The sequence below is a fragment of the Mizuhopecten yessoensis genome, unplaced genomic scaffold, assembly GCF_002113885.1.
Source record: "Mizuhopecten yessoensis strain PY_sf001 unplaced genomic scaffold, ASM211388v2 scaffold8035, whole genome shotgun sequence".
Lineage (NCBI taxonomy): Eukaryota > Metazoa > Mollusca > Bivalvia > Pectinida > Pectinidae > Mizuhopecten > Mizuhopecten yessoensis.
The window spans coordinates 163,010-189,474 of NW_018407346.1; the positions used below are offsets into that span (position 1 = coordinate 163,010).

General features: G+C 37.3%; 2 protein-coding genes across 5 annotated transcripts in view; both read right to left on the minus strand.

The window, feature by feature from the left end:
- Positions 1-17,810, minus strand: part of LOC110454717 (run domain Beclin-1-interacting and cysteine-rich domain-containing protein-like) — a 35,812-nt gene extending 18,002 nt beyond the window's left edge. The window contains exons 1-12 of one of the 2 annotated variants that reach the window (XM_021504387.1): positions 17,725-17,810; positions 13,902-14,055; positions 12,358-12,583; positions 10,811-10,917; positions 10,000-10,180; positions 8,023-8,574; positions 6,657-6,778; positions 5,495-5,665; positions 4,766-4,808; positions 3,096-3,158; positions 1,786-1,833; positions 1,060-1,146 (exon numbers count right to left, since the gene is read on the minus strand). In XM_021504387.1, the coding sequence (XP_021360062.1) occupies positions 1,060-1,146; positions 1,786-1,833; positions 3,096-3,158; positions 4,766-4,808; positions 5,495-5,665; positions 6,657-6,778; positions 8,023-8,574; positions 10,000-10,180; positions 10,811-10,917; positions 12,358-12,583; positions 13,902-14,055; positions 17,725-17,756 (1,786 nt within the window). In that variant the 5' untranslated portion in view covers positions 17,757-17,810. The remainder of the gene's footprint in view (positions 1-1,059; positions 1,147-1,785; positions 1,834-3,095; positions 3,159-4,765; positions 4,809-5,494; positions 5,666-6,656; positions 6,779-8,022; positions 8,575-9,999; positions 10,181-10,810; positions 10,918-12,357; positions 12,584-13,901; positions 14,056-17,724) is intronic. The other variant, XM_021504388.1, reaches the window with a different exon arrangement.
- A 3,675-nt stretch (positions 17,811-21,485) lies between these two features.
- Positions 21,486-26,465, minus strand: part of LOC110454716 (monocarboxylate transporter 9-like) — an 8,881-nt gene continuing 3,901 nt past the window's right edge. For 2 of the 3 annotated variants that reach the window (XM_021504384.1, XM_021504385.1), the window contains 4 exons: positions 25,897-26,166; positions 25,598-25,741; positions 22,785-23,582; positions 21,486-22,554 (listed from right to left, as the gene is read on the minus strand). In XM_021504384.1, the coding sequence (XP_021360059.1) occupies positions 22,235-22,554; positions 22,785-23,582; positions 25,598-25,741; positions 25,897-26,083 (1,449 nt within the window). In that variant the 5' untranslated portion in view covers positions 26,084-26,166 and the 3' untranslated portion in view covers positions 21,486-22,234. Of the gene's footprint in view, positions 22,555-22,784; positions 23,583-25,457; positions 25,468-25,597; positions 25,742-25,896; positions 26,167-26,465 lie in introns of those variants that run through there. The other variant, XM_021504386.1, reaches the window with a different exon arrangement.

Here is a 26,465-nt window from a genome sequence, read left to right on the forward strand (position 1 = left end):
AGGCTAGAGATAAGGGGGGAAATCTTACCGGAGTACAGGAAGGCTAGAGATAAGGGGGGAATCTTACCGGAGTACAGGGAGGCTAGAGATAATGGAGGGGAATCTTACCGGAGTACAGGGAGGCTAGAGATAAGGGGGGAGAAATCTTACCGGAGTACAGGAAGGCTAGAGATAAGGGGGGAAATCTTACCGGAGTACAGGAAGGCTAGAGATAAGGGGGGAATCTTACCGGAGTACAGGGAGGCTTGAGATAAGGGGGGAATCTTCCCGGAGTACAGGGAGGCTAGAGGTAAGGGGGGAAGCTTACAGGAGTACAGGGAAGCAAGAGATAAGGGGGGGAATCTTACCGGCGTACAGGGAGGCTAGAGGTAAGGGGGGAAGCTTACTGGAGTACAGGGAAGCAAGAGATAAGGGGGGAATCTTGCCGGAGTACAGGAAGGCGAGAGATAAGGGGGGAAATATAACTGGAGAACGGGGAGGCTAGAGATAAGGGAGGGGAATCTTACCGTAGTACAGGAAGGCTAGAGCTAAGGGGGGAATCTTACCGGCGTACAGGGAGGCTAGAGGTAAGGGGGGAAGCTTACAGGAGTACAGGGAAGCAAGAGATAAGGGGGGGAATCTTACCAGAGTACAGGGAGGCTAGAGGTAAGGGGGGAAGCTTACTGGAGTACAGGGAGGCTAGAGAAAATGGAGGGGAAGCTTACCGGAGTACAGGGCGGCTAGAGATAAGGGAGGGAATCTTACCGGAGTGCAGGGAGGCTAGAGATAGGGGGGGAAATCTTGCCGGAGTACAGGGAGGCTTGAGATAAGGGGGGAATCTTGCCGGAGGAGAGGGAGGCTAGAGATAAGGGGGGAATCTTACCGGAGTACAGGGAGACTAGAGATAATGGGGGGAATCTTACCGGAGTACAGGGAGGCTAGAGATAAGGGGGGAATCTTACCGGAGTACAGGGAGGCTAGAGATAAGGGAGGGAATCTTACCGGAGTACAGGGAGGCTAGAGATAAGGGGGGAATCTTACCGGAGTACAGGGAGGCTAGAGATAAGGGGGGAATCTTACCGGAGTACAGGGAGGCTAGAGATAAAGATAAGCCTTGTGACGATAACAACGACAGGTTAGATGGGTTCTGGCTCACATCCTCCGTCACTGAAATAGAATTTTCATACTCAAATTATTCGTAAAATTATAACCCATTTACTGATTTGGTACACAGGTTTGAATGAGTAACAAATTAAACAACATTGAAAAACTTTGAAAACGTGAAATAGTTTTTTAAATGAAATTATAGAATTTATTGAAAAGTGGATATGGTGGATATTAAATAAAAGATGCTAGGCAAATTAAGATTACATACTTGCCAGCTCTCCATATCTTAGAGGGAGAATTCCAATTTTGGACCCTAGGCCTATAATTAAGCATTTTCAAACAGAAACTAAACTATTTCTATTTCCTAAGATCTGGAGATTTCATTTGAAAGAACAGCTCAAAAGATTCCATTTAAAAGAGTTATTTTTCCTTAGGTTGTACATATGCACATTTTATTCATTTTTAATTCAAAGCTCACATAACATTCCCCTGGAAAATTCAAAAAGTTGGGAAGGATAATTTGACAGTCAGTAATAGTATGACCAGCTACCAGCCAGTTTTTCCAGCCAGCAAATAAAAATGGATGGCATAAAAAATTGATAAAATAATGGCAGCCGACTTTAAACAGATTTTACTCCAATGTGACACCAGCTCATGCATAAAAGATACAAACAAACATTATTTTCAACATTTTCTTACTTGTCAGTTCTATTCTTCCCTCATCCAAATCACTTGACTCAGAGCTGTCTGAAAGTTTATGAAAACAAATATCTTCAAAATAAATATAACTTGATACAACATCAGTTATCAGGAAATTTAGATATTAGATCATACGTTTTTTTACATATATATATACATCGTTTTTTTTCCCCTTAAAGCAAATAAAGAGAAGAAATTGATATACTGGCAAATATTTATATGTCTCCCTTCTTTAGCTTAGTAAACTCTGACTACATACGTAAATTAGCATATACACAGTGAAAAAAGGCTCGGCGGATTGATATTTGTTTCAAATATGGCGCCGTTCACGCTTCAGTGAGATAACATTCAAATTTCTTTGGCGGTTACATCAACAATGTCGGCTTTGTTCTGACCGCGTCACTCCACGAGCAGTGTGTCATTGCGCGTACATGATGACCGTTGTAAATGAATAGAAAAGTTTGAAGGGCTTCTCACACTGCTTGATTAAAAAGTTAAAAACCATGAAAGGAAAAAAAATAGTGTTGTTCCCTGCGTTTTTTCTAAATTTACTCCTATATCGATGTAGATTCATGGAACTATATTGTCCTAGCAACCACGGCTACCGTAGTTACAATAGTGGCAACATGCACCATAGAATATTGTTGTTGCCAATTGCATTCATACTACCTTATACGCTGTCAATATGAAGGTCAATCCTTAAATATTTTATAAAATAAATCTTTCAATGAAGTTTGAGTTATGTGGCTCCAACAAAATTTTGAGAAAAACGTCTCTATAAATGTTTATTGGCCCTGCTAGTTTTCAGCTTTGAGATTTTATATTTTGCTACCCAGGCTGTCACCTAGAATTTCTTGTCCAGAGTATCAGGATGATCGACGCCAAGGTATTTCAACCACCTAAAACATCCCCCCTCTCCCCAACCATGCCACTCCTCAGAAAAAAAACACCATAAAGTATCATAAATGTCTAGAAAGGACTTCAAAATTTGCAAAGGTCCCGCAAAATCAGACCAGTATCTATTTTTTAATTGATCATGACCTTCATCAATTTTATTAAGAAATTATTTCACTACAATCAATCTGGTCAACAGAAGTGTTCTAGCTCAACCATCCAAACGGATGTTAAGGGGAGGTAACTGTATATAGCATAAACAGCAGAGCAGTGGGACTGGGGTCCCTCATCCACGGTATCACATGTAGGTGAATAGCAGTTGAATATTTACTAAACTACGATCATTGGTAGAGTTTTGTAGTACACTCTATAGTGAAATCATCCTAGAGAGCATGTGTTCTAGCGAGGTCACAAACCTGGATTGTCGGGCGAGTCAACAGAAGAACTGAGAGGAGATGGAGTGCTCTGACTCGTAGTGGCTATACAAACAGAAATACAGCACACAACATTCAACAGTAGAAAACAAAATTTTGGATAAGCTTTGTCTTTAAGTTTCACAATCATCAAAAATTTTGAGAATGACATTAAAATTTTTTTATAGAAAAACAGAATACTGTTTCAGTTTGTCAATTCGATTTTGACGGTAGCTTTGAGTTTTTAATTCTGCTTCTAATTTCCTGCAAGGAAGAATAAACATATTCTCAAAATGATGAAAATTGTGAAACTAGACATAAATATCTGCCTTTCAAAACAGCCAATTTACATTCCCGATAGTTGTTCAAAGTCTTGCTTACCTGAAACGTCACGAGGATTGAATTGATTCAGTGATTAACTATATCATAATTACGTCGTTACATTACGACATATGGATAAAATCAAGAGACCACCGCAGGAGGACCCGCAATTGTATCCGCGTGTGATCAATGAGAAAATTGTTTGAACGACAAACACTGAAAATAGTGCATGACAAACTGTTTCTCATCTAAACATATTCTTAATGACTTCTAAGCTTAATGATCACAGAGATCCTAGGCCTGTGACTAATGCAAGCATATAGAAGATTTCCGCGGAGGAAAATCATGAACCTTTAAGCTATGTAGAAAGATATTTCCAAAACTATATTATCATCATGGCTTACCCTATGTACTTTTACGCTTAAAATGGTGTCAAAATATATTTTAACAAGTTTTTAATGATTTGTTAATGGCGGACTATTTTCATACATGGATCAATTTGTGTGGATACTTTTTTCAAGTTCAGGATGTCACCTGAAGCCAGCAGCGTAAGTGCTCCATAAAGAATATGTTTGTTGCCAACTGCGTTCATACTACCGTATACGCAGTCAAACTGAAGATCAATTATTATATTTACATATTTTCCTACTATGATGGTACACTCAGAATAAAGCTAACTCCAATACATTTGCTTTTATAATGGTACAAAGCCTCCGTAACGTGCGTAAATCCAAACAAATGAACAGCCTACAGCCTGTATGACGTCACAATGTAAATTACGTCATCAATAGGAAACAATGGTCTCCAAGGAATCTCACTGCGTATACAGTAATTTATACGCAGTCACGGTTTACACAGCTTCAATGGGAGCGAATGTAAATATAAGATATTATTCTTACTTGTTTTTAGCTTATGATATAATTTCTAATAATGCTAATCTGTGACATTATGATAAATAATAATAATGAATAAATTTCTATCTTTTTCTTTATTATTACAAGGTTGTTAACTCATTCAACCCTGAAGACACATTTGTACTCTTCCAATTCAAAGGTTGGAATAGTTCATTATGAAATATCAGGGGTGAGTGAGTTAACAGACTTTGAACAACAGAGTACAGGAAGAATTACACACAAAGAAATAATTATAATAAAATATTGTCTTTACAGCATCAAAGACAATGATAGGAAAAATCATAGCAAGTTTAATACAGCGAAAAAAAGACAAGCTTACGAATTACACGGAAATAAAAGGTGCCCGCAAAGATATTGATAATATGTAATAGGCAATAAAAGTTTACATAACAACAGTCAAATGACGTCACCACAAAACAACAATGTGTGTATGCTTACTGTCTGTCCTTCCGTCACTGAAGGCAGGAAAACCTCGTCCTTTCTGTAGTGAAGAAAATAACGTAGTTTTTTCAGATATCACTTGTGATCTATATAAACTTTATTTATTTGACAACAATTACAAAACAAGTTATTTCAACTTATATTAATCACTCTTGTTAGCTAGCAGGGTGTCTTAATGTGGGAAGAAACTGGAGTAACAAGAGAAAACCCCAGCGACTGGGTAGGTGACCTGTACCTTTCATGTTTGATCGGGGTATCAAACCCCGACCGCCTTGGTGAAAGGCAAGAGTGTTATCCACTGCATCACCCGACCACCTTAAATCATTTGATTAAGGCTAGACGAATATAATCAAGAGAGTAATTTGCAAGCAATGATTCCGATTTCTTTCTCACCAGCTCTCAGAGTTCATGGTTGGAATCTTGTGTAACCAACTTTTGTTTTCATTAAAAAGCTGGTTGCTGGCAAAAACAAATCATTTTTCATGAACTATGAACCGGCTTCTTTACAGGGAATAAAATGTTTATGATACAATAACCTATCAACATCAATCGGCTCCTTTTGAAAACTAGTACTTTTTTGAAAGCTTAGCAAAAACTTCAACTCACTGCCAATTACAGGCTTAATGATTTTTGAACAAAAAAATAGAGATATCATTTTATTTAAAAAGCAGTTTTAACTGCAATAAATCAACTTAATTATGATGCTTATTCACAAAATTCTCAAACCTCTTTTAAGCGCTCTCGCTTGCGTACGCGGATTCGTTGTTTGAGTTCCTGGATTTCCTCATCCGAGTCCCCCTCATCCTCTTCGTGAGTGTGAGGACTGATGATGTGATTCCATTTCATCTGCTCTATAGCAGCAATGAGAGCCTCCGAAATGCTGAAGTGGGCATTCTCCTACAAATTTAACACTACAGATTAATAAATGTACAAAAGGGACAGAGCATTCTATGCCTGTCCAATATCGTGTGCAGGTTTTGTTCAACTTTGAACTTCATATTATACGAATATTCACCCAAATATATGGTCTTGTTTGATTAAGTTATTGTCAGGTTTAGATCTGTCAACCAATCAAAGTGCAGAATGCAAATCAATGATGCACAGATTGTGTTTAACGTCAAACTTTTTTTAATAGATCGTACCAACTTAACAAGTTTCATCAATGATATGAATGGACACTCCCCATACCATAATACATCGATCAAAAATGTTAAAGGGCATATGAAAAGTAGCTTCATTCATATTTACGTTTATATATATAGAGGATCTGTCAATCGTTTCCCTTCATATTAGATTTATGTCACAAATTTTGGATTCTTCATGTTTGGGAGCCTCTGACGAAAAACGAAAATACGAAAAATCCATAACCAGTATCATAAATCTAATATGAAGGTTAACGAATGACAGATTCTATATATCATACAATACAAAGTAAACTATATAATTGTGATCTATAATGAATATTTTGCACTTGGCAGCCTTTTGAAACGATAAGTTGGAAGTGATATAACACACGTGACTTAGGTATATGACACTGCATAACATGGTATTCATATAATAAAATGATATATATTGCTACTCACCTATCTGATTTTGCAAAGGCGTGCTCCTCATTTTGTCAAGGCTAGCACAGGTGTGCTACTTGTTTAATATAGATTACTTCAGGTGCACAATCCACCTTGTTTAGTTTACCACAGTTGTGCAAAGATCACTATTGCAGGGGGATATGGGACATACAAGTTAAAAAGAGTATATCTTTTTTTTCATTTCTTCCTCAAGTTATGCAGATGTATACTTAACTTGTCTATTTTACCACAGGTGGAGATTTATACTCACCTGGACTGAGTTAGTCAACTGTGTTCCTCACCTGACGCAGATTTATACTCACCTTGTCTAGGTTAGCACAGGTGTGAAAGTCTTGAGAGGAAAGGTAATTAATAAGGGACTGGCCCTGTTGGGGCTGGGGAAAGTAGCCCTCTCGCGCCGCTGATCTTCGCAGATGGTCACTTCCTGATAGGGTTCAATAGATTGAAATAAAACTTTGTTTAACAAATACAGAAAAAGGGCTATGACTTCCAAAACAGGAATAACTCATTAATCGTCTGTAATTCATGTATTGTTAATGTTTTACTCTTAAGTCATCGTTTAGATGTTTGTAAATGTTTATTATCTATATAGAAAAAATATAACAAATGCTTATAATGATAAACACGCCATTCGGATTTATATGTCTGCCTATGCCCCGCTTTGACCATCAATATACAAATCAGAGAAACTAACTTAAACGCAAAAACTTAATGTTGATGGAGATGCTGACAAAGTCAATTGACCATGAAAGGTAGGCAGCATCCAACATTTGATGAATTGAGTTGTACTACCGAAGATGCATCTATGGTCCAAGTTTGGTTGATCTAGCACTTTTACTTTCAGAGAAACTAACTTAAACGCAAAAACTGAATGTTGAAGCCGTCGCCGGAAAAGCAACACCTAAGTCTCGCTTCCACTTTGTGTCGGCGAGACAAAAAAAACCACTATCAACTCATTAATAATTGAAAAGATACACAACTTTCCTCCATTAATTTAAATTACATCAGATTAACACTAGTAACATTTTATCAAGCAAATGGTGCTTCAGGACTCCCAAACATTCCTTTTTAAATGTCACAAAATTGTTTTTTAATAAATATAGGGCGCTAAAGAAAAATATCTGGTGCTATAGGCAATACACTAAATATCTGGTGCTATAGGCAATACACTAAATATCTGGTATCAAAGGAAATATTCTATTTATTCAAGATATAGTGTTGCACAAAAATCTGAATCAGAAAATAAGGGGGGAAAAAGCAAATTCAAAAAGTTCTGTACATCATTTAACCAATTAAATGCTCTGAGGCTAAGCTATTTGAAATAATTACAATGTTTGCAGAGCCTTTCAAAGTTCTCATAAAAAAAAAAAAAAATTGACACTTTGTGTAAGCTGTTAAATTATGGTGAAGAGTTGAAATTCACAGACCAGAAAAAGGGATAAATATGGTATGTATACTGGTTTCACCTCTGAACTTCCATTTCAGTGCTAAACTTTTCATCCTCAGAATTGAAGGGGTTACGTTTTCTTATTTTCTCTGTACCCCTGGAATATGTCAGGATTTTTGCTTTTTTCTTTATGTGCAACCAATCAAATAATAGTTCACTGTGTGCCTTCAATTTTGCCACAGCATATTTATTCCAGGGGAAGGGGGAGGGTCACTACTTACTGTGTCCATTGCCTCCCAGTGTTTGAGCTTTGTCAGAATCCAGCACCTTCCCATCCACAGAATCAGTAACAACATTTTTAACACCAATATCTGACCTTGACCTTTTATGACCTAGTTTTTTGCTCGGAGAGGATTTTGCCAGATTTTCTGAGTCTTTCTTTTGCGACCGGCTTTCCGAGTCGGAGAAGATATCTTCTGGTTTACACTTTGTCCGTATTTTTTTCTTTGGCAAATTAGTGTCACTTTTTGCAATTTGGATACCAGATTTACTCACTTCCATTAACATTTCTGATTGACTTCGAAGTAATACTTTATTTTGCTGGCTGCCATTTTCAGAGTCTTCAGCTGTTTCAAAGGGATCAGACTGGTCCTGATTAAAGTCCATGTTTCCTAGAGGGTCACTGTTGATGCTATTATAGAAACTGAACTGTCCGTCGGTAGGGTCGGACAGATGGGTATCGTGTGTTGGGGATTCTGAGCCTGACTTTCGTAGAACTGTTCTCAGAGCTTCTTTCGCTAAGGCTGTAGTTTCCTGAGGGCTACCAGTGGAAACTGTAACCAAAGTGATTTAATTAATGTAGCAAATACTTCATATAGCTATATCATATCTTTAATGGCTTGTTTAAAGTAGGATCATAATCACAACATGTGCATACCTTTTGGTATCTATAATCAAAGCGAAGTGTCCCGCTGATCAACCATCCTCGATACTCCCGGGATTATGCTCACTTACGCTGTCTGCACCCCTGGAATATGTCATAGCAAAATTGAAGGCATAATGACAGCTATTTGATTGGTCTCAAGTAAACAAACCTGACCAATCGCTAGGATGATACATGTACTTTGAAGATTACAAAGGACCGACACCCGACTTCAAAGTCAGTCAATTTTTACCGTTTCACGACTGCAAGATTCTTTTGATGTACATCAAAGGATCGAACTAGTCTTCTTGTCTCATCAACAAGGTGGCGCACACTGAGCCTTCAATTTTGCTATGACATATTCCAGGGGTACAGAGAGCGTAAGTGAGCGTAACCCCTGGATATCGAGGATGCTGATCAACCCACAAACCTACAACTGATGTTCGCTCCGTCACCTTTAACTTTAACGACTTGTTATTACATATGCAACAAACAAAATGAATCTGAAAGTTTGGTGTTTAAGGACTCCTGTCCCACTGCAGACAAAGAATTCCACAAAAACAAATTTCATATACACAGTAACCTCCCCTTAATTACGTTTTGGGTTTTACTGTAATGCGACTGGACCAGAATACTTCCATAGACCAGCTGGTAACACTGTTAGGTCTATGACCTTGGTAATTAGGACTCCCACATTTTGACGAGGGTTACTCATCATAAAGGGCCGTGTTTGATTCCTGGTCTAACACTGTTGTAATTTAACTCACTGCTGTTGATTTTGTTTGGTTATTTCATCTTAGTTAAATCTTTGGCAATGGTACAGAGATCCTCTAGCAAACTTTGACAAATTAAAAAGGATGTTTCCACACTTGTCCCCTGTAACCCTATCGATTCTTGCTGAGGATTCTTTTTTAGTGATTTGGATTTCTTTTTGTAAATAATTACTCTCATAAAGCAGAGCCGCGGGTTAGGCAACCAAAAAAATCACCCCTCAGGTAGGACATTTCTCTGTCACACCCATCAAGGTAGGGGAAGATTCTATTTATCAGAGTGATAATTCTGATCAAATGACATTGCAACTTCTACAAATTGTTGATAATAATAGCTTTTACCAATATTTGCCATTGATTGGTTGCATGTGTTTTACATAATATCAACAGCTATAATCATTTAAGGACGAGCCAGGTTTTGGTGGTGGAGGAAAGTTTGTGTACCCAGAAAAGAATCTGCCAACCTGCAAGTTGTCATTTTAGCAAGATATGCTTAATATCGACACATGTTATCAAACTACAATTCCCTGTTAAACTGCAAAATTTAAAATGGTTAAACCATATACCTATGCTCGATGGTAGAGCGTATTCATCCGATTTACACAAGATACTTTCTCTCTTGGGTGACGTGAAAGGAGGAGCAAGTGCCAGCGCCCCCTGGTGGTATGAACTTCGCCTGGCAGGTTCGGGAACAGGCGCTGAACTGCTCATCATTACAGGAGCACTTGACGTTCTCCCATGGTTCAACTAACACGAAAAAAACGGAAACTTAAATTCATATTCTCATAACAATGACGGTTTCAGTAAAGCTAAATCAATATGGATATGCACTTTGGAAATAAAGATTTCCAATAATAGACATTAACAATAACAAAACAGCCGAAAACGTAAACGTCCTGTTTTGATTACTGTACCTGTAAGGTTCACTGACGTTAGATATTTAGTTTTTGTTTATATTCCCAGATCTTGTATCAGGTTATACTCATATCTATATTGAACTCCAAAATTTCATATTCCGCAAGCAAATGGTATAATCATATTGAATCTGAATGAAACTAGAATCCTTGCCAAGATGCTTAAAAGATGCTAAATCAGTGATTTATAATTTGTGCATCAACCTTTAAAACACAATTTCCACACCACTGAGATAAAACTTACCAGATAGCAAAATATATTAGAAGAGTAAAATTACCTGCAAAATTAGTTTTTTTACGTTGTACGTTGAGCAAATTATTGGAGGCTGAGAAATGTTGTTGAACAGTGATGAAGCTACAATCACCTTTTGAACAACTGAGCCTCGTAGAACTACAGAAAATTACTGATAAAATGACATTGCAACTTCTACAACTTTATCGTTTTGAAACAAAAAGCACATACAAGACCCAGATCCAGTTCAGCTAGTAGAGCGACCTTGTTCTGTTCCACAGCCTGAAGACAAATATTCAGCGAGCTGTAGTAATCTTTACATCGCAAAAAGGCGTGGTCTGTAGATAAAAAAGTACACAGTAAAATTGAAATGTATGAGCTGTCAGGAGTTTAATTTTAATATCAGAATCTAGCTGTTTCAGCTGATAACGTAATGAAGAGTAAATTTGTACTTAGTAGATGAATCAGTTTTCATCAGAGTGACCGGAGCAATTAATTTCTTCATATCAGTTGGTTTTTAATATATTCAGAGTATTTTTCAATACATACCATATGAAGGATTATAAACAGGAAATACCTGAATTTTGTAATTTACAGAGGGTAAGTTATTTGAGTCAACTGTAATTTACAGAGGGTAAGTTATTTGAATCAACTGTAATTTACAGAGGGTAAGTTATTTGAATCAACTGCAATTTACAGAGGGTAAGTTATTTGAATCAACTGTAATTTACAGGGGGTAAGTTATTTGAATCAACTGTAATTTACCACAGCTCTAGACTTAACAACCAATAGGAAGCTAGGAAGAAGAACATGTAAATACAAATAATGTCTGTTCTGTACTATACAAAGTCTTTCTTTATTGTTGCTCTTCTTCATTTTCCTTTTCACAGTTGATGTAGTGTGTTGCACATTAACCTTTCATAATGCAAGATTGCATGTACCGTATTTGCCATAATTAGCGTTCATCCCCTTTCCCGGGAGGAATTGAAATTATATTGACCCCTTCCCCCTCCCAGGTCTGGTTAATACTTCATAGTATTTACACTTTAGAGCAGAGATTTATGTCAGGTGATCATGGCTGGACTTACTAAGAAGGGGATACAATATTTGATTTCTAAGTTTCCAGCCTCAATGGAATATTCATAATGTACTTCAGCGATAACAGTTGAAGTTGCACAACTTTTTTTATCATAACTATAATATTCAATTATCTTTATAAGAGCCTCCATGTAAGCCAATTTTTTTAAGCACCCTGGTTGATAAGTATGGCAAATAAGGTAGTCTCTGAAAAAGCTGTTGATTGATCATACTAAAGACATTCTCTGGCAGTGTCGTACACATGATTTGTGCTTATGTCACTGTTTCTCAAAATGTATTGCATATCTACCAAATTAAAGATTCTGAAAAAGGTCTTAGTCTGAAACTAAAGCAAACTTAATATTATTTTTTCAAGCCAAAACATCAGGAATGAAGATAATGTAAAATACTAGCAGCTTCCTACCAACTCGGCTAGGGAGAATTTCTCTTCAGCTCATTTCGTAAAGCGTAAGACTTGTAAATCAGAGGTCGGGGTTTCGACTTCTAATGGAGGCATTAAAAAGAATAACTTCCGTGACAAGTACAAGATAGAAAATACAAATTTTGTAAAACTGGTACATCACCTATATATATGTACATACAGCTACATTTATTACAGGGTAAACTTATTACAGGGTAAACTCACAATAGAGTTACAATCAAGTTATACAGGTTAATTTCTGACTTGTGGTGTGTATTACCATAGTAATATTTTTCCAGGTGTTTCCTATGACTGACGAGAGTTTTTAACAGGCTGGACAGGTTATGTTCACTCAGACTCTCCCTAACCCATCTATGTCCCTTGCTTGTTTCCGGTGAAGACAGGGAACGGCGGTTGATTTTTTCTATAGCTGGAGCAAGGACGGGGTTGAGACGTTTCAATCCCTGAACAAATGGCCAAAAGTCCTGCTGACTGCCAAAATCCCCCTGAAGAAAATAAATATCAAAGATATAATGAAAAGGGTAAGAGGCAATGCTGCATCTGATTCGTCAGATGGATCAGTAAATGTAGAATTCAGCTAACTGTCAGAGTGGATGCAGAAAGGCAATGTTGGTAACTGATTCCTCTATTGGATCATTACGTGTAGTGATCGATGAAGGATTGGGGAACCAAAAGGTAGGAATGCTGATGCAAGTAAACGTGGGTACAATCGAAGTGATTTATTCACAATATCTAATCCAGGAACTAATGGTGAAAACTTTGTATAGACCAGCCGTAGCCTCACTGGATGGTGAAACTAGTCAACACTAAACACATTACCTTTGTAGTGAGGTGGGAGTATTGCATCATAAATATAAGATATATACATATAACTTACCTGTCTAGACTTTTATTTACCTGTATACAGTATAACTTACCGGTGTACAATATATCTTACCTGTGTAAAGTATAACTTATCTGTGTACAGTATATCTTACCTTTGTAAAGTATAACTTATCTGTGTACAGTATAACTCACCTGTACACAGTATAACTCACCTGTATACAGTATAACTCACCTGGGCACAGTAAAACTCACCTGTATACAGTATAACTCACCTGTATAAAGTATAACTCACCTGTCAATTCAAAAGAGATATAAGATTGAGCACCAACATCTAGATTCTGTATTTTATTTACGGTTCTGATGACGGCTCGTCTAATTAGCCGAAACATGTAAACCGTACATAAAACATGGATTTCAGATTTTGTACCGTATTCAGTGGTATTGTTGCTCATCATTTCTATTTTCATTTATGTGTATACAGCATAACTTATGTGTACATACAGTATATATAACTTATGTGTATACAGTGTAACTTATTTGTAAATAGTATAACTTATGTGTATAACTTGTGTATATACAGTGTAACTTACAGTATGTGTATAAAGTGTAACTTATGTGTATACAGTATAATTTATGTGTATACAGTATAAGCTTCCTGTGTATACAGTATAAGCTACCTATGTACAGTATAACTTATGTGTATACAGTATAATTTATGTGTATACAGTATAAGCTACCTGTGTATACAGTATAAGCTACCTGTGTACAGTATAACTCACCTGTATACAGTATAAGTTATGTGTATACAGTATAAGTTATGTGTATACAGTATAACTAACCTGTATACAGTATTACCCACCTGTATGCAGTGTAACTCACCTGTATACAGTATAACTTATGTGTATACAGTATAACTCAGTGTATACAGTATAACTCACCTGTATACAGTATAACCCGCCTGTATACAGTATAACTAACCTGTGTACTTTTGAGGCCGTGGTGAAGGATAAGCTCAACTTGTTTACACACACGCGGCAGTCCGCCGTAGGTGTTCCATACGTTGTTGGTGTGTGTAGCTAGTAAGCCCTCAACTATCGACTTTAGTCCATTGATCAGGTCATGTTTCTCTAACCTTATAACAGAAAAACAATGAAATCACTTATTAGTATTTGAAATACAAATCAATCAAACAATAAATCAATACCAATGCAAAACCATATACTTGTACAGTCAACATATATTTCATCTAACGTTAGTGTAGGCAAACTCGTCACATTAGTAAGGTTTTCGGTTAATAATTTGTCCAGGTACGCATGTATCAAAATGCCGACAAGCACCAGTACATTCGACTGAAATGCTTAAATACAAACATTGTTGTAAAAACACCTGAATGATGTCACGCATCAACATTTATGACATCATCAGGCCAGGCCTTCTGTGGTTTTACTCAAAGTACAGTTTCACCACCTTCAAACATTTCACTAATTTGCAAGTAATGTAAGTGTTTCAATGTAACCTTTTGCATGTTAATGATTTACATTCAAATAATACATGATGCTTAATTTTCGATAACTTGAAGAAACTGATTAATGCTGTTTGAGTAAGATGGCTGGGATCGGCTAAGATGAGTTCAATTTATATGCATTGCAATGAAGACTCATGCAGTCCTGAACAAATATAAACTCCCAAATCGGTGCCCAAAAATGAGAGGCTCTAGGGCTTTCAATGGTTGCGACTTTTTGATGATTTGTCACATGTACATCTCTGATCGTCTTGCACATTAAAGGGAAACATCTGAAAAATTAAAACAATTTTTTGTGGGGCTTATTCAACAGAGACTGCCCCAGGTGTTGCAAGTGTACTTATTTTTCATGTAAAAATCAGTCTTTGGTAACTGTCGGTCTCTACGTACAATCATGCGATTGTACAGCAGTACTTTCAGGCTGACAACAAGTTCTTTTCAAATATAAATCTGGATCATTTTTAGGTGGTGTTTTAATTAAAGTGTCGTAAGATGATGCAAAAAAATCTTTTTTAAAAGATGCGGGTTGATTGTTTTCTAAATACACATTGCATGAAAATCTTTCCGAGCGTCATTTCCATAAACAAGCACTGAGTCATCAGTACAATGTATGTACCGAAGTTCACTTGTAGAAAAACAATTTACATGCATTGACGGCTCGGTCGACCATAAAACTGCAATTACCATTTATCATAAGATATCAGTATTTTAAATTTGTATGTAATGCATTAATCACAACCAATAGGCCTCAGATTAATGAGTTTAGTTGACGAGATGTCCGTCGCACAAACCAAATTTTTAAGATTCGTTGTGTTACAAGATACGGTGCCATGCCAAAAGTCAGGGGTCGACACTAACACTAGTCCGCTAGTCCTGGACAAGTAGATTTCAGCAAGGACTAGTGAATCACTGAACCTAACTGGTCCTTATGATTATAAAATAAGAATACTCCTTTTTAAAATTTAGAAAACAGCTTAAAATAAGATGTATTGCATGATAATTGTAAACATGTTCCTAAAACTTCACCATATGTTTATGGCAGTAAGTTATTTTAAGCCCCCTACGGTCGATTTCTTTTGATGTTTCGTGCTGTAGATCGCGAAATCTTAGACTGGTTACATTGATGAAGGACTAGTAAATAATCTATTCAACTACTCCTGTGGACTACCAATTGCAAGCAAAAACAGTGTCTAGCCCTGAAAGTGAAGGTAATTTTTAGGGCGTCATTTTACTTCCGTTTTTTTTTTATTTTGATTAAAAGGGGCATTTCTCGGAAAGTATGTAAGGGTTATGCCCCTTCTTCCACAGTCCACACATTTACTTAAGCGATGCTATGCAAAGGGTCATGGGTCACCGGAAGTGATTGGTCATCTGCGAAATAAACAGTTGTCTGTTGTAAACAGATGCTGCCCTAACAGAGAGAACTGTCTCTATCAGAGAAAAAGTTTCATCAAAACATTGCACGAATCAGGAAGAAAGCCAAATCAAATAGGACACCCTCTTCCAACAATTTATGGTGTTTTGCAACGTATTCGTGAAGAACGATCGATTGAAAACAGAGAGAGAAGTGGCTGACCCTCCAAGCTCACTGAACGGGATTCTCGTCAACTTTGTGGTATCGTTAAATCAAACAGAAGGAGATCTCTGGGTGAAATTACTTATATTTTTAATGAGTTTAGACCCGAAACCATTCATAAACGTACTGTGAAAAGAAAATTATACAAGGATTTTTTTTAAAAAGCGTGTTGTGAAAAAGGAAATCAGATACCAAACTGTTGATGATTACTGCAAAAACATGATGTTTAACTAATCATTTACTTATGTACTGTGTATATATACATTTCAGGTATCAGTCATCCTTATGATTAAAGATATAAAACTAGGAAGATGTTGACTCTCATTTGTGACTGATACTCAACTAACAGCTGAAACAAAGTGAATTTCATCAATATGCCAGTTCTACAGTGCCCTTAGTATAGACGGTTGTGATTGGGAATCCCAGGACCTGGATGCAGCATTTGCAGCTGCCCTAACCACTCCTTTTATTATTTCATTAAAGAACCGTCCACCCATCCTCTGGCTCAACCAGCAACGCACAAGTTAAAGTTGGATCCACCTACTATAGCCGCAGGATGTGATCCAGACCAATGGTCAGCATATGCATTCACCTGCAGACAGTGGGATATGTATACAACTGGAATGGCAATTACAGCCAATGTCTTGCCCACTGCCCTGTTCCACTGCTGTGACACTCATCTTTGTACAGACATTATGAAACAAGCCAACAACATCACCTCTCGTGTAATTTTGGAGGATGCAATGCGCACAATATGACAGAAATATCCTTGGAATTCATCCAAAAAGTGTACAAATCAATCCCAAAGCGCATAAAAGCAGTAATCAAGTCCAAGGGATATATCACAAAGTATTAGGTACGTTAAAGTCATGGTAATTACGTAGCAAATGACTTTTAATTTCAGGGGTGTCAAGCTGACAAAAATGGCAGCCATCTTGGATTTATCTTCACTTTTAGCACAGCACTGTATTTCATCACTGTTTTAATTAATAATATAACTTTTCCCTTCTTATACCTCTTTTTGTCAAAATGTTTGAAGGCTTTAACTGTGTTGAAGACTATAATGACGTTATTTACGTCACATCTTATGTATTATGACGACATAGGCCTACTGTATGGCATTTTCGACACAGAGTGGCAAATTTGGGTGCATGGCGAGTTTGCCTGCACTAACGTTAGAGTTTGAAAGGGCCCGAGTTCGAACCCCGATCTAGCCGTCCATTTTCCCTCTCCTGTTACATAAGAAACAGTGGCCGATCCAGAAGGGTTTTTTGGGCTTCAAGAAACCCTCCACTCTGATTTTTTTTCCTGGAAATTTGGAAAAAAAACAAAAACAGATAGGTATCTGGATCCGCCACGTTCACTGAGAAACACAACACCGGCTTTTATCATAATCACTAAAATAACTGTTTGTGCAATGCGGACATCTGTGGTGCAGACGAGAAATATGTTTATTGCTAACTGTGGCAGTTGATAATTTAATTCCAACTACGATCAGATTGCAGGGGCTACTGTAACTAGTCAGCAGACGTCACATGTTTTATGACACACCATGGGCATGGCACGAGGTGCCGTAACAAATGATCAGCTAACTAGAAAGCACGGGTAGAGCTGTTTTGCACATGGTTGTTATTCTATCGTAATGAGGAGTTAAAATTGGACGTAAAACACATTGTGTTCAGTGTTATCATGGTCACGCCTACCTGTGGTCAAAATCCTCATCTTCTTCCGCCATTTTTGTTTACCCATTCTGACATCTAGCCGCATTTTCGTACTATTTGGTCAGTACACACCCTTTAGATCAAGGAAATTGGTTTAAATACTCATATTTTGTAAATCAAGTTTAAATTTAGATCAATAAATATTTTTACAAATACCCTTTATCAATATATAGGTCTACTTCATTGACTCGTGGTATTCTACTCAGTTACCTCCCTTAGACGGCAATACTCCCAAAACCAAGTGTAAAACCATTTTATATTTGCATGTACATAATATGGGGTCCAATTAGGGATTAAGCCACAATATGGCTTTATGGATCATCCCAGATAAAGGCCTAAATTAATCGAATCCAATCCAGTTTTTAACACTTTGACGGATTACTAGTTCTATGGCACAAATCAGTAACTTATAAATAACATAATATATTAAAGTCCACTTTGCAAAATGTGATATAGACTACGTATTATGTCTGCCTTTTACCTGAATACATATTATTATTCTATCATTTCAAATGATAAATTGAAACAAGCAGACAGACATACCACGATGCTGAAGGCAGAGATTTACATTTATATGTGAGAAATTGAAATAAGCATTTAAAGGATCACCAATCGTTGGGGAAATCACGGAATTAGATTAGAACTGCTATCTAAGTCCGTGGGAAAATTAACAAGAGTTGCACTTGTAACTGCTGGGCACAAGTGTATTATGGACATTTTAATACACTGTCGTCACGTGCACGTACATCAAAGGGAGATATGTGCCATTCTTTCAAGAAACACTCTACCAGATAACATTGAGGACAATGTGGAAGATTAGCCTTTGGCTAAACATGTATTCTATCCTCAATAAATAAAGTTTATTATTATTGTTATTATTGATTTTATTAAGATACACTCTTCCCACTCTGGAAATTACAGGGCTCTCTTACGACGTGCACCTCTGTATAAGTCATGACGAAATAGAAGGCTCATGAGTCCACACCGCCCTCTTGGTGATATAACGTGATATTGAAGTTAACGTTAACTAGTTTTATCAATTAAAGCAAAAGGAAAGAATCCTTTGGCAGTATAACGGTAAAATTGACTGGCTTTAAAGTCGGTTGTCACTCGATCCTGTAACCAAATGGCAAGCCTCGTTCTGGACAAAAAATCTTAGTCCTCGGGTTGAGATTTCTCTATTTTACACAACCAGTAGCGATAGATTCTATTAATCTCAACCCGAGGGAGAAGATTCTTAAGTTGCCAAACACGAGGCTTTGCCGAGAAAAATTGCTTGATGCAATTAATATGATCAATGAACACCCGGTATTTACATAAAAGGAAACTAGTTGCCTTCTTGGTCCACTAAAGCATTAAAAAAGTCACCCTGTCAAAAGCGAACGTTGGTCATGTTACAGGTGAAGATCTGGGTAAGCGGCGAAAGTGAACGAGTCTGTAGTGACATTGTTTAAGCTCAAGACGGTATAACTATCGATGTGGTCAACGGAGTTCTCGTTATTTAAAGTTATTATACCTTCTGTTAAAATCTCGTAATCTGATTGGTTGAGAAAGATGTGAACATTTTCAATGTTACTTGCTCGTTTTACAAAGATAAAGAAGACAGGGTGACATTCCAAAAAAATATCACATGCGCCAAACGTATGCGTGCACGGTTCGTCCCAGTGCCAGGGTGTTATTCCAAAAATTGTTACATGCGCCAAACGTATGCGTGCACGGTTCGTCCCAGTGCCAGGGTGTTATCAAATCACATTCATGGTTGGTTCATTCGACAACTGTTGAGATGAAGTCTTGGTTTATGTCAAATCAACACAAGGACCTTTAAAAATGGTGAAGTGGTGAAACACCTAAACATGACACTCGGTATAATAAAATAAAAATCACATTCATGAGAGGGCGATATTGCATATTTTCACCCCTCGGAAAGCATTGTTGACATCGGCTTCGCCTCGGTCAACAATGCTAATATGCAATATCGCCCTCTCATGAATGTGATATTTATATAATAGCACATAGTCAATATATTTGAAAGTGAAACTGATGGACTTGGCTTTTTGTTTTTGTGTTACCAGTCCTGATAAGCTTTTCAATAAAATCGGCCTCATATGAAAACAAAAACTAGTTGACGTGAAGAAGGGTACAGTTTGTTCCCTTAGGATTACTTGCAGTCTGCTGAAAACTCATGCTGAAGAACTCAGCAAGCTACAATTTCATCCTCTGAATATTTCATTTTAGTCTTTGTCGTGTTTTCCACAAAATTTGCTCCAACATACTTTACACATTGGAAAATAAAGATTTCACCATAAGGGAACGACGGAAGACGTTCCTTCAGTTTGGAATGAGATATGGTGTTGAAAAATCGAAAGTCTTTATATGAGAAACATTTTTATGAGAGGATGCTCAAACCTGATCAAAAGATTACATAGTATACGGTGTCACAATACAGCGGTAACACTGCTTAAATGGTACTGTGCATGGTAGAAGGTTGGGTAATGGTTTAGTTGAACAATCACCAGTGCTATGGATACAACTGTTATATCTGTTTTGTGTAGTTTCAGAATACAATTCAGATAAAACAATTTAATGTCCTTATCAATATATGCTTTTCGAAAAACATCGTAATACAGAATTTTAATTAGTACATTGTTAAGAAGACCATTCCGTTTCACGATGTTGAAACTTTGTAACAATGTGCACGTGAAGGAGATTATTATGATCTGTTCTGTACCATTGAAAAAAATGTACGAGCTTTAATGTTTTGTGTTGATGTACCCGTACGTTCTATTTTTATAAGCCGAAATGTTTCCAGTTGGATGATAAACCATGGAATTTGACAAGCAGCTTTGCAGTTGAAATAAAAACAGTGATGTGATATGCACATTTACATGTTGTAAAGAATACATTGTCAAACGTAAGGAATTCATCAACAGGATCAACCAGGTTTTAAAGTAAACCTTCCTCAATAAAGCAACTATTGTATGTTTTCGATAGAGAGTTTTTAAACGCCGATACGGACAATTAGTACACTGTTTCTTTTCTATTATTTTGCCATCGTACATAACAAGAAATTTGCATTTTTAGCATTTTTGTTTCCGATATTTCTGTCACTGTTGTTAGTTGAAGGTAGCACAGCATAAAACAAAACAAAATAACAAATTCAAATGCTGTTTTCAGTCGATGTCATTGTAACCTTTGTACTGTGTACTAAATTTCTTCTGCCGGTCACTTAAAGATCTCTACATCTACTCTACACTGACTGTTCGACAAAGAAAAGTAATTTTAGAACAAACGACATATTTCGGTAAGATCTCAAGAGAGCACCGTTTTGGTTAACGTCTTATAAACAATATTGGATAATTACATAGAAGCGCATAAAACAAAAACAAGCAGACAAATAATAATAAAAAAAGACGTGCTCCTTTGGGCCGATGGGCAATAAAGCCCTTGTTTCAGTACAAGTAGGGTATGTTTCGGTATATTTAAAAATATTTTTGTCTGGTTGTGCGAAATATCATTTGTATTGTGTGTTTAAATATGATTTGTTTTTCGTTTTGACAAACGTAGAGACTATTCATTTTTAAAACCGTTTGACATCGCAATCAAATTTGGTTTAATTACTCTTTCGTTTAGGTGGTTTCAAATATTAATTAGGTTTGTGCATCATATATGATCTTTTATCAGGGTTTCTTTCAAACCCCCTTCTCGTGCTGCATGGCAGCAAGTACAACTACAATAACACTCAATGTCTGAGAGTTGTTTAATTACAGATTTGCTTTCTTCAATCTTGCTTATAAAGGATTAAAATGTTCGATTACAGGCAAGGCGTTTTACCATGAACATTAAGCTGTATTTTAAGTATTTCCATCAGCGAACAGCTTTTATATCAACCTAATAGCACTATATTACCACACACATCTATACGAAGGGAATACCAAAATATTATGATAACAAAGGATAAATGATCAGCTGCTGGTTCTGTTTAATATAAATATAAAAAATATAGATGAACATTAAAAACTATAATCTAGACATTCTGCTTCTGTTTAAAAAGTATAAATAGAAAGTTTACTTGATCATAGTACTATACATGTATTTTCTCCACTTTCATCTTGGTATTCGTACGTCATCGTTGCAATACTACCATCAGTTTTTCGTATAAATTATATATAAAAATAATATGATCTAATAATACGCCAGATTTATCTTAAGATTTGTCGTATCACAGCCAAAAACTGCGACTTCGTGTTGCCAACTGGGTTGTTCTGGCATTACTATATATTTGATCAAGTAGAGTATGTTACGGTATGTGCGAAATATAAATAATTATACATTTGATCAATAGTTTTTGAAAAGAAAACCATACATTGCGGGATTATTATGGAAAACACTATGGAATGGCTTTTCATCTAACAGTTATACAGTTAGATGATAAAACATTTTAATGTATGATTGTTTCCCTTCCACAATGAACCTCAAGTAAGATCGCTTGATACTACAATGTAGATTCGATTAAACGGGATGCCTCCTCTGCTTCTGTAACAGATACATATTCGCCAGTTCGTTTTATTAAAGAAGATTTGATTGGATCGTTGGTTTGGCCAATATATTTATCCTCTTCGTGACCATCATTGCTTGCAGCTTCGACATCATCCGAGTGCTGGTCAGAAGTAACAACATATATGGTATCTGTCATTGTTTCTGGAGCTTTGTAGTTCCGACAGGGAAAAATCATGATACCGGCGCTGATTATCATCAACACTCCCGCCAAAACAAAAGCAGCGTCATACGATTTCAACGTATCAAACAGTAGGCCTGAAATATGATAAAGTTTTGTAGTAAAAAAATTGTATATAGTCAAACAATAATAAAAACACTTCCTTTTAATTAATTACTAGTCAAATGACCTTATAAGTCTGTTTACCTTGTCACAAAGTGCACTACAGAAAAAAATAGATTAAACTATTTGATACTATTTATAAAGTGACATGTTCTTAAATAGCATTACACAGCAGCGTAAATCGAAATATTGTAAGGTAACATACCTGCTACAAACGGGCCTAAGAGCATCCCAATGGATTGCGTGAACAGAATAATTGCATAAGTCAAGGTGAACTGGTCAACGCCTGACAAGTCTATCAAAATGGCTGGTATTATTGAGCCCCCGGTGGCGGCATTACTGGCCCCAAACAAAAGGGAAAACACAACTAGTCCGGCATAGCCCATATCTATAAAGGGAAAGACGATGGTGGACACGCCCCCAACAGTGTACCACAATATATACTGTTGATAGGATTGGAAGAACTTCCATCTGGGGTTTTGGATGACGAATCCTTGGCCGAGCTTAAATAGCATGACTGTTAATCCAATAATAGAATATAGCATAGAGGCATAGACTTTGTCGAATTTCAGTTGGTGAATGGCATACGTTCCTAAATGTCCATACACAATGGTAGACCCCAATTGGTATAATATGTTATTTAGAGCAAGAACATAAAAATCGCTTAATTTTAAAAATGTCCAAACATTTTTCTTTCTTTCTGTTTCTTTCTTCTCTGTGATTGGCTGCTCCTGGTCCGACACCTCGACACTGTTGTTGTTAGGTGACGTCACAGGTCGGTAAAGTAAGGCAAGCATGCACATGTTTAAGGATATTCCAGATAAAATCATGAACATGCCCCGCCAAGAATATTTCTCGGTCAGGTAGTTAATAATTGGTGGAAACGCAAATGAGCCAATCCCACTCCCCGCTCCGGCCACGCCCATTGCGATATTCCTCCGCTTGGTGAAATATCTCGCAACCGCAACACTACCTGGTATAAATGTGAGTCCACATCCAATTCCTGTAAAGATATTGATTCATATAACATCTGGACATCTGATTTTCTCTTATTTGCCTGCTTAGAAAAAAATATCACTGTTGACATAAACAAAAGAATGGCAATCAAGGATCCCCTTACCACTGCCAAAAAATATGCATACGAATTGGAAACTTCTTTCTTGCATGACTATTCCGTCTTTGCGTATTGCAGAGTTATCTTCTCTTTAGAGCAGGGATTGATTGTTAAGTCATTTGTTTGTGAGAGTAACGTCATCATATTTTGAGAAAACGACGTAATTTTCTCACACAAACCAATGACATAACAATCAATACCTGCTCTCAAGAGAAGGTAACTCTGCAATACGCACAGACGAAATATCTTTGATAAATCATTCCTGAAAAGAAATCCATACCTTCCGGGACTTTTATGAACAAAAATAACAAAGATGACAAATATAAATTTAAATCAACAACAGTTTTCTGAGAGTAGAAATTCAGCGGAACTACAGCGGGACTAGGCTTGGATTCGAACCCTGAACTTCAGAATGATATCCTATCGCTCCAACAGACTGAACCACCTGGTCGACGGACGTTTCCTGGCCTAAATGTACAACTTCACATTCAAAATGAAATTCAGGGGAGATCACTGTATATAGAAACTACGGTGCAGAGGACCAATGATCCTTTAATCCTAGAGCAAAAGATCTTCTAACCACACAGCATATGTCGTATTGGATGTTGGTTATATTGTTAGTATATGCTTTATTGCAAACGTTTGGGGAATTCTGGGAACAAGATTATTTGGATTTCCATTAAATTTGATTACCATTACTGTTGTATAATCTCCTATTTCATTTGGAAAGAGGATAGGAAGTCACATATGTGATTGAACCTACTAGCATACACTTGGTAATATAGTTTGCTAAAATGAAATGCACCATACAGCTGGTATTGCTTTTTTCCCTCAATGTTATGCCTCGGTAACACATTCACGGATCGGACGCCGGATTAGCCACGGATACGATCCGGCATCATTCGTGGCAATCTGTAGTGGTCCGTAGCTGTCCGTATTGTATCCTGGGTCAATCGTAGTAGTACTTGTATATCCGGGACAATTTTTGAACATGTTCAAAAATTCACCACAGATCAGGCCACCCTAGTACCTCCTTACTGATCCGTAGTTGACACACTTATCCGTTGTAGTCCGTAATAAACCGTAACTATCCGTACTTATTCGTAGTACATTGTCAGCCTCAGGTCACCAAGGATCGGTACGGTTAGCTACGGTGAACTACGTACTTGTACTAACCGGTACTAACAATGAAATTGTGGAATGAACACGCGAGCGCTAGAGTTTGTATCCGGATTGCTTACCGTGGCAGGTCATTGGCGCTCCGTGCAAGTTCGTACTTATCCGTGCCAGACCGTTCTAATTCGTGCTAACCCGTACTAAAATCGTAGCGAAACGTGGTTTATCCGCAGTGTATACGCCGTAACACGTGTCTTTCCGTACTAATCCGTACCGAACCGTAGCAATCCGTATCACTCCCCGTTGTCAACCAACCCCTACCCATAGTCAAACCGTGGTGCATCCGTAGCGGACCACGGATATAGACTATTCCAGGGTCATCCGTGAGTTTCCATCCGTTGTGGATCCGGCGAAACGATCCGTGAATGTGTGACCTGGGCATTAATAACGTACATCTAAAAACAAATCAGTGTTGTGGTCATTATTAGGTCGATATTAGGTAACATACGTACGTACATACTGGCAAAATTCCATATCCCCTCGAAATTTCTTGATACATTACCACCATTATTCTTTTTTGCTTAATGTAGACTGGTGAGCCTACATATCACAGCATAATAACAACTCCAGAACGAGGCCTGTAGTTACCTATATGTTGCTGTAAAGGAAATCAAGTATAGCATTGTTAATAAAAGGTCTTTATCTGTTGAGTCTGAAAATTAATGATTAAATTCATATGTCATATAATCGCCTGCAACCTTTCTCATAATTGCTCCTGCCATAATTACCTGTGATAACGCCGTAACACAAGGTCAGAATAGGTAAATTTGTAGCAAATGAACTCGCCATCAGGCCACTTGATGCCACGATGCCGCCGACGAGTGCCACTTTCCTCATGCCAAACCGATTCACCAATACGCCGGAAATAGGACCTGAAAGACAGACAGAATGAGATTAATAAACAAAATTATGACTCATACAAAGTTAGTCTCATTGCAATGACACTATTTCCTCGAAATGACGTCGTCTCAAGCAGCCTAAAATATCTTTCTGTATTAACCGCCATTTAACGTTGCGTCATACTCACACGTTGCAAATGTAGCTGCCGTGATCACAGAAGCAATCCATGACGTCTCAGCCCTACTCTTTCCGAACACGTCCAAAATGACGTAGTACACAACACCGGATGTGTACGAGTTGCCGTACACGATGATTCGGATGCATGACGCAGCTATGACAACTACCCAAGCCCAAGCTCCGTCTGGTTTCTCCATTTTTGTTTTGTTGTTTTATCTTTTTCTGTCGTTTTGTCATCTACACGATATGAACGTTAAATCTCAGTTCACAAGGATGTAATCTAAAGAGGAAAACATCACGTTATAACATCTTACACATTTCTATTTCATACTGAATTAAGTGTAGCATTATTGACACACACATAAGGGATGTGATGAACATTTGAACAGCAGAAAGTTGTGAACAGCGAATTGAATATCACTAGTTCCGTTTGCATGGAGAAAGAACAACCATATGGTCCGATATGAATTTTTACACTATCTGTTGTTTTGGAGGCAGATATCATCTGTCATAAATTAATAACGATGAGGGTGTGTGTATTATAATTGCGGACTATTAGCCTCCTCTCTCCCCCCCCCC